This window comes from Bactrocera latifrons, unplaced genomic scaffold (genome assembly GCF_001853355.1).
Source record: "Bactrocera latifrons isolate USDA-ARS-PBARC rearing strain unplaced genomic scaffold, ASM185335v1 scaffold_751, whole genome shotgun sequence".
In the NCBI taxonomy this organism is placed as follows: domain Eukaryota; kingdom Metazoa; phylum Arthropoda; class Insecta; order Diptera; family Tephritidae; genus Bactrocera; species Bactrocera latifrons.
This window is the reverse complement of record NW_017537436.1, coordinates 32,034-41,561: the sequence shown is the minus strand read 5'-3', so window position 1 is coordinate 41,561 and position 9,528 is coordinate 32,034. Positions and strand designations below refer to the sequence as shown.

General features: G+C 43.0%; 1 protein-coding gene across 2 annotated transcripts in view; it reads right to left on the bottom strand.

Moving 5' to 3' along the window:
- LOC108976360 (hsp70 nucleotide exchange factor FES1) overlaps nucleotides 1-9,528 on the bottom strand; it is a 67,714-nt gene that overhangs the window by 32,878 nt on the left and 25,308 nt on the right. For both annotated transcript variants that reach the window (XM_018945415.1, XM_018945417.1), the window contains exon 3: nucleotides 817-1,351. In XM_018945415.1, coding sequence (XP_018800960.1) covers nucleotides 817-1,351 — 535 coding nt within the window. The remainder of the gene's footprint in view (nucleotides 1-816; nucleotides 1,352-9,528) is intronic.

Below are 9,528 nucleotides of genomic sequence, written 5' to 3'. Positions count from 1 at the left end.
AAGCAGTTAGGCTGCTTTTATACTCCTCCCAGACCCCAGTTCGTTTGGCTTTATTAAAAAGCTTGCGCGCCTTAGATCTGAGTAAAGAGAGTTTGCTGGACCACCAGGGGCATTTGCGTCCCGYGGTGATCGTCTTTAGGGGGCAGCTGCAGTGGTACGCATTTGTGATGGCCTGATTCAGCGCAGATAGCTTGGGCCGACGTACCTCTGGCCGACTTCCCGCCCCCTAGCAGATTTTGTTTTAACGCATCCCGATAAGAAGACCAATCTGTGTTTTTGGGAATACGTTTGGGGGAAATATTCATGASCTTCACCCCTAGCCCGAATCTCAGGATCCTGTGATCTGACATTGAAGGTTCTGATGATACCCTCCACTGCGAGACCACTCCCGACATGAGCTCGTTGCTCAGGGTAATGTCCAGCACTTCCCTCCTGTTGCTAGTGACGAATGTGGGTTCACACCCAACATTCTCAMTACTTAAGTTATTGCTAATGATAAATTCTAGGGGAGACTCACCTCGTGTATTACAGTCCGTACTACCCCATTCAGTGTGGTGCGCATTCGCGTCGCACCCCATTATTTTAAATAATTGAACTTGTTTCCCCATAACACACAACATATTTATTGTTTACAATTTTTTTTTTAATATTTAATGCCTACGAAACAAAGTTAGTATTTGAGTTTACTACATTGTCATGTGTTTCACCAACGTAGTATGGCATATCAAAGGGAAACTTTTTTTCCAATCTAAAGTATATGGAAATCTAACCAATACACAGAACATCAGTCTAAACATTTTCTCACAAAAAACTTACCTCGCAAATCTTGTCGTTCTGCTAATTTTCCGATTAAGAAACAAACTCTTACAAACATTTTTGCATCGTTTACATCCAAACAGGTTAATAAAATTTGTATCCCATCTACGTTCACAAATTCCACTAGACCAGGTTCAAAATTTTGTATTAAAGATGATATTGCATGTAAACTACTGGTTGCAGCTTCATCCGATTGATTTAAATATCTTATAAGTGTTGGAATTGTTTTTGCATCGACAAAATGCTTTTGACATACTGGGTTATTTTGTGACATTTCTGCAATTATGTAGGCAGCTAAACTTATTATTTCACAATCTGTGTGATTTAGGTTTTGAATTAAATATACAGAGCCGCCAGCTTTCACGAAACTGTTTGCAAAATCTATGTCGTCAATACTTTCCCTGATTATATGCAAAGCGTTAACTTTGTCAATAACTGTTGATTCTTTTTCGTCTAAAATGGATATTGCTTTTTGAAACTCCTCCATTACATCTGTAGTCGCAGTATTTAAAGCTGATTCGAGGAACTGTTTTTTCTGAAAAACATGAAAATATACAACTGAAAATGTTGCATGTAGAATAAATTTTGAGTTGACTTCCCAGATTTTACCCGCATTAGGGAAAATCTTCCATAATGTTAATGAATGATGGTGGATATAAATAATATAAAATAGTACTTGTCATTGGCTTCAACATCCGCACCGTTAGTTCTGCTTTCTCCAGACTGGATAAAGAAGCGAAGCAAATGAGTCTGGTAGTGAACGAGGGCAAGACGAAATATCTCCTGCCATCAAACAGACAGTCGTTGCACTGGCGACTTGGCACTCACGTCACTGTTGACAGTCATAACTTTGAAGTCGTAGATAATTCCGTCTATCTTGAAACCAGCGTAAACACCACCAACAATGTCAGCCTAGAAATCCAACGCAGGATAACTCTTGCCAACAGGTTCTACTTCGGACTGAGTAGGCAACTGAGAAGCAAAGTCCTCTCTCGACAAAAAACAGAATAAATCTTGCCAACAGAGAAAGAGACGTACGACATTGACATAGATAGTTCAGCGAGTTAAAAGACAGCGGATACGCTGGCTAGTTCATGTCATCCGAATGTATGAAAACACTGCAGCTCCGATAGTATTCAACGCAGTACCCGCCGGGGGAAACAGAGAGAGACCACCACTCCGTTGGAAGRACCAGGTGGAGAAGGAATTGACTACACTTGGAATCTCCAAATGGTTCCAAACAGCGAAAAGGAAAAACGCTGTTGTAAACTCGGCTATAACCGCGTTATGACTGTCAACAGTGACTTGAGTGCCAAGTCGCGAGTGCATTATTATAGAAGATGGTACCTTCTCTATTTAGTTCTGCAGCTCGAACTATTTTCTCCAGATGCAAACAAACAAGAAAACATACAAATGAAGCTAATAAAGGCGTATTAAAAAAGAGTTTATGTATTAAATCGTTGAGTATATAATAATACAACTAGAATTGAAACAGGATGATAGTACAATAACAACTTTGTGTAAAAGTTCACGCAAGTGAGGAAAGTTCTCTGATCGCCATTTACTTAAGAAGCAGCTCACGACTTCCGGTCTTTGATCAAGTATCCTCTGGGTAGCTTAAGAACATCCGTTTGAGGACAAGCTAAAGTGAGAAGGCGAAACATCCCCTTCACAGGGTTTTGCGAAAAGTTGGAGACCCGTCACGTAACCAAAAACGCCCCATTGTAAAGGAAAAGAACTGGTAAGGAGCATGCATCAGCTTCTTTCAAAAATATGGTTGGACGAAAGCATGCCCAACGATAGGAATTGAAGTCCGTTCCCACGACAGTCGGGTCTACGAAACCCGGAACGGACCCGGATTTTTATCCGGCCAAGGACTGTCAACTCGGCAGAATTCTGCCGTTACAACAACAACAACAACATTGGAATTGAAGTGTGCTCGCCCAATCCACACAATCTGCGTCAACTACCGTGGGATAAGCCTCCTTAAGCTCGCATATAAGTCTCGAGTGTATTGTGCTAAATTTTAAAGCGCACCGTCAAAAAACTTTATATCTGGTAAATCAACAACTGACCAAATATTCACCATGCGTCAAATCTTGGAAAAAACCAGTGAAAAGAGAATCGACACTCACCATCTCTTCGTCGATTTCAAAACTGCTTTTGACACCTCGAAAAGGAGCTGCCTTTATGCCGCGATGTCTGAATTTGGTATCCCCGCAAAACTAATACGGCTGTGTAAGCTGACGTTGAGCAACACCAAAAGCTACGTGAGAATCGGGATGGACCTCTCCGAGCCGTTCGAAATCAAACAAGGTAGGCGCTTCGCTATCGTGCGACTGTGCGTTATCGTGGTGCAAAAACTAAGAGTTGTCAAGCCATAATTAAGATCAGCTTCGCGCAAACGAAGCATAATACTCAAATTGTATCCCTTCTTCAGCCAGTCGGAAAGAATTCGTTGTGCACCACACCTCGATAATCGAAGAAAGCTGTCAACCTAACATTGATTTTTGGCGTTGTTTTCGGCATCGGTCCATCTTTATCACGATATTTGGCCGACTGAACGAATGTTTCCGAGTCGTAAGTATCATCGCTAGTAATAATACGTTTCTTGACTTCCTGAACATTGTTTCACAGACGTTAGATAGATAAATAGTTGAGGAATGCACTGCGACCTTAGGTCTATTGTGTCCTCTCCTAACTCACAGGGACTCGCTAAGCCCCAGCATATTGATGAAGTCCAGTATTTTGCTGGGTGCTAGCGAGGCGATGTGATCCCCATCCAGAAACATCTCTCCAAGGGCCTTCGACCTGCGCCTACAGACTGCAATGCAGTCGATTAACAGGTGCTCCGGGGTTTCGGGGTCCCTGTCGCAAAACCGACAGTTGGCGCAAGATGATAGGCCATGTTAGCTAAATGCATTTTCAGCTTGCAGTGGCCGGTGTAAAATGCGCCCAGGTTCCTGAGTTGTTTCTTGGAAGGTTTATTAACGATTTGGTCCTCTTCAGGTTGTACCCCCCAACTAGCAGCATGGCATGACGCATAACGTGCGCTCGCTGCCAATACCTTTCCCTGCCCACTCTTTCTTCCTTGCGGAGGCTGCGGAGCGGGCTAGCTCGTCAGCCAGTTCATTGCCGGCTATACCCCTGTGACCGGGCACCCAGATTAGGTGCACCTGGTTCTTTCCAACTAGGTTGTTCAACCGTTCTATGCACTCATGCACCAATAGTGATTTGATCTCGTAATAGGAGATCGCTTTTAGTGCCGTTTGACTATCGCTAAGTATGGCTATTCGCTCGTTGCGATAGTTGCGTTGGAGGTGTATCTCTGTACACCGACTTATAGCCAATACTTCAGCCTGAAAAATACTCGGAAAACTTCCCATCGGAATGGAGAGCTTGGTACGCGGACCTGCAATACTCGCACCTATTCCTTCTGACGTTTTCGAGCCGTCGGTGTACTACCTCAATGTGCTATCCCTTAGCATTTGATCAAGAGTGGAGTCGTTCCACTCACTCCTGCTACGGAGGGTAACCTTAAACCTTTTCGTGAAGTGAGTTGTTCTGGTAATGCCGTCCTTTGGGAGGAGGGCAATAGGAATGTCGTCCATCCTCCGGGASGAGATTATCTTGCCTTTGCCGCATCCCTCTGCTGTTATCTGCAGAAGTGAATACTTGGCTACTTGACCTATCATTACATGGAGCGGTGTGAGTTCCAACAGGACCTCCAGAGCTGTCGTCGGACAGGTCCGCATAGCGCCCGTCATGCAAACACATGCTCGCCGCTGAAGCTTCGATAGTTGGGTTACCACCGAAGCCTGCGACGCTACGGAGGCCCAGGACACCGCCTCGTATGTAATTATCGGTCGCACAATCATGGTGTACAACCACCTAACGATCTTTGGCTTACAGCCCCAGGATTTACCCGCCAGCCGTTTGCACACCATTATTGCTTTTGTKGCTTCGACCAGCGTTTGGTTCACATGCTGCTTCCACCGCCAGACCCAGGTATTTAACCTTGCTAGTCATCTCGATCTCTCTGCCCCCAAGTGTGAGGTTCCTAAAGCCGGGTAGGAACCTGCGCCTTGTGAAAGGGACTACGGTTGTCTTTGAGGGGTTGATGTTTAGTTCCACTCCCCTGCACCTCCCCTTTGACAGATTTAGACCTCGCTGCACTAGGTCACAGAGAGTATCCTCAAATTTGCCTCTTGCTATTATCACAATGTCGTCCGCATACCCTTGGCAGCGGATCCCATTGTCAGTTAGCAATGCTAACAGTTCGTCCACGACAAGGCTCCATAGTAGAGGTGATAGCACACCTCCCTTTGGACAGGCTCTTGTCGCACACAGACGGATTTTGGTCTCGGCGATCCTGATGCGCAGTACGGCCTCTATCCATCTGCGCTCCGGTGCTACCACATTTCTTCTCTCCATCGTCCTGGCTACACTCTTGTGAGATATGTTGTCGAAGGTACCTTCGATGTCTAAGAAGGCACATATCATCACCTCCCCTTTCTCCAGTGAGCTCTCTATCTCCGAGGTCAACTGGTACAGAGCCGTATTGGTGGATCTTCCCACTCTGTATGGATGCTGAGCAGCATGCAGGGGTGCAGTCTTCAGCGCCGTCGACCTTATATTGTGGTCTATGATCTTTTCCATAGTCTTCAGTAGGAAGGAGATTCGACTAATCGGCCTGTAGGATTTGGCCAAGGAATAGTCCTTCCTTCCTACTTTGGGTATGAAGAGCCGTCCTCCATGGGTCAGGGATGTACGCCATTGCGAGTCTCAGAGGCTGTTCACCCTGCTGCAAAAGCGCTGGGAAGATGCCGTCCACCCCTGGAGACTTGAGTTTTTCTAACAAGGCCATTGCCCACTTAATCGAGTCCGCAGTGACTAATTGCCTAGCGGTTACCCAATCCAAGCGGGATGGCCTGTGTTCTCTCACAGGTAGACATTGGTCCACCGGGATGGTCTCCGGGAAGTAAGCACGCAGAAGCTCTGTCGCCATGTCCTCCGCACTGGTCGTAAAAGTCCCTTCACTTCTTTTGATGGCTAGCTCCGTGTTAGTCTTCCCACTAGTCAGAGCCTTGTGCAGCCGCGCCGCTTCTGGTGTGGTGTAGACCTTTTCACAGAAACTCCTGAAGCTAGCTTGTTTTGCTGACCTAATCTCCTTATTGTTGAGAGTTAGGTAGCTCCTGTATACTTCCCAGACCCCTGTAGGTTTTGCCTTGTTGAATAGGCTACGTACCCTTTTCCTGGGGTCTGCAAGCTTCTTTGTCCACCAGGGACAGTTGTGCCTATCTGTGGACACAATTGGGGGGCAGCTACCGTTGTAAACTTTAGTGATAGACCCACTTAGTGCCAACACTCTGCTTTCTATTCCCGGGCCCGTAACGCTATCATCGGTCTGCCGCACCCTACTTAATTCATCAGCGAGCTGTTTTCGGAAAAAATTTACTGATTTTGGAAATAATCTTGATTTCACTTTTTTTAGGCCCAAATGATCTTTCAAGATCGTTTTCAGTCATTATTCCAATATTCCAACGATGCCAGTAAGATCTCTGATTGTTAATCGTAGATTTTCAAGCACCTTTTTGTATTAACGTATTGATCATCAGTTGACCTTGATGGCCGTCCTGGACGTGGTTCGTCGTTAACGCGTTCTCGACCATAGTTGAATAATTTTTACCAATCAAAAACATTTGATCGCAACAAACAATTATCACCGAAGGCCTTTTCCAACATTCTGAACACTTCGACACCAGACATTTGATTTCGCACTCAACCTCTTTGTTGAATAATTCCGTAAAAATCGCTGAATGCATTTTATGAACTTCAGAGACGCAAGTGTATACTAAACTCTAATAATTATTTTGATATGACATTTGACACAGAAGTCACTGACAGTAAAACCAACCTCAAGGAATGGGCTTTCGAGCGGAATTTAAATTAAATAGTCTTACTATATTTTGCCCTTCCTTATCTTCTTCCAAAAATTTTCCCATAAATGTTAATTAAAAACTAAAGTATATTTTTCACAAATGTTGCGATTCATTTGTTATTCCAACAACAGCCGCCTCTATAATACCGGAGTTGACCCGGATGGATTCATTGGCGAACTTCGATTCCGAAAGGTGATCGCTCATGCATTTGCTCGCTTTACCTCACTGGTAAAATTTAAGAACTATGACAAAATTTTGCAGCTGAGGCAAATAAGAGCGAGCCTTTACTACAGGTAGATCAATATAAGCGAACGAAACTGGTGAAGCACCCCAAGCTTTGAACTACTGTCAAATAATTATCCAACCCGAAGAGATATGACAATAACCGTCTCGAAGTTTTTAGTCTTTTTATGACTGACCAACCTTCCCACACCCGCTGTGTGAAAAATCGGAAAGGTAGTCCCACTGTTGAAAACTGGAAAGCCTTATAGTAATACAACTATAAACTTTCTTTCCTCATTAGTTGAGGCCTTGCTACACCCGAAATGTATACACCATCAGAGCCGAGCCGAATTCCAGCACGATTTCCCCAAAACGCACCGCACCACCACAGCATTTAGCGTCATAAATGTCGAGATAGTTCATGATCTAAACCAAAAAGAACCCCGCGAGAGGACAATTCTCGTAGCATTGGACTTGTCAAATGCCTTTGACACAGGCTATCACACAACGCTACTTGAGGACATTGAAAAGTCTACGCTCCTTTCAGGGCTGGAAAGGTGGACTATGAAGTACATGAGCGGTTGACAATCATCCACATTGTTTCGTAGTTTAAACTCTAAACTGGGAAGAATTAAACAGGAAACTCTCTCAACCACCAGAGGTGATACCTCGTACACTGATGATTGCACGACCATGACGTCCGGCTTTGTTGCCTACACACAAAGCAATCGGTCATTAACTAAGGCCTCAATATGGTTGCCTGGATGCAGCTACCACCTTTTCATTGACCACCTTCCAGTGAATGACGAAGAGCTCTGGTTGCCACGTGAAACAGAGGTGACCAAAGGCAACTTCGATTTGGGTATTTTAGCAGGTTAAACTCCCACTTATCCAGAATCTACCCTGACATAAAAAATATATGCCCCGCATGTTTTCAGTACTCTACACTAATCACGTTTGTGCCTGCCCAATGAAACAAAAAAAAAAGTTCAAATAAAAATAATGCATATGTATGTATGCGACAATTTGCCAAATCAAAATAATAATTAGTGTTTAGTATACACCTCCCTTTCTGAAGGATCTATGCTTACGACCCGGAAACAGATAATTAATCGGCCGAATAAGGAGGAAGATGGGCCGAAGCCGAAAAAACTACGTAAAAGCAGTCAAAACTGATGGTTAAGTTGACAATTGTTTTTATTTATCGAGATGTGGTGCACGCCGAATTCCTACCGACCGGACAAATTGTCATGTCAACATGGAATACTATTTGAGTATTAAGGTATGCTTAATTATGGGTCGACAACCCTTGGTTTTTGCACCAAGATAATACACCGTCACATTCTTTAGTGATCCTGTTTTGCCAAATTTTCAACAAATATCGTGCCGTAACCAACTTATTTACCTGATTTGGCACGTGTGGTTTCTGACTATTCGGCAAAGTAAAACGATTGCTCCCGGGAAACCGGTTTGAGTAAATTTGAAGACATTAAACGTGAATCGCTACGCGCATTGAAGACTATACTGGAAATTTACTTTAACAACTGCATTAGAAAAAATGTTGGCACAAGTGTATTGGAACCAATGGGATTTACTTTAAGGGGAATGACATAGACATAGGAAAATTAATTGAAATTAATAAATAATTTTTAAATTATAAACAAACTCTTACAATTTTTTGTCCACAGTAGTACATATGTATAGTATATAAACCTTATTATTAGAATAATAAAATAATAACTTTGAATCACAACAACTACGAAATGTATTTTAAATGTTTTTTTTTTTTTTTTTTTAATTTTCACATGTTTGAGTTGCTTGCAAAGTATAGAAACCGATCATATATATATGTACACCGGTCAGGATATGCATAATGTTTTGTGAGTAAAGATTGTATTGTGAATAGTGACTCATCACAAATGACTTTCAAGCTGCTTACTGAATTGCGCTTTTAACCGCTTACTTTTCTTCCGGATAATAAAACAATGTTTTATCACAACACGAAATTAAAATTATTCCATTGTGAACAAATATGAAATTTCATAGAATTTTGATGCTTTTCTAGTTAAGATTAGACCTCTTTACGGGGTTATAACCGAGTTAATAACAGTGCGACAGTGATTTCTTCTTTTCGCGATTTGGGGCCAATTCGAAATACCAAATTTAGCCAGCTTCTTATTCACCTGATCTCTCCAACTGAGTAGAGTGCTTTCCCTGGCGGGTACTGCGTCAAATACTTTCAGAGCTGGAATGTTTTCATCTATACGGACATGACCTAACCAGCAAAGCCGCGTTTCCATTGAATACGATATTCGTCGTTGCAAGTGCAGGGCACGGAAATATTTTTTTTTTTTGTTTTTGGCGATTAAGGTTAGCCCATGTAGAAATGTGCCATAAAAAAATCGTCTCCTAGCCATCAAAAATTATATGTACAAATACTCTGCCCCATATAGCAGGACGGAAAGAAAACCCACACAAACGAAGGAACGAGAGAAGAAGCGCCTAAAACCACAAAGAAGAGACAACAAGTCAACAACATTGTAGCTAG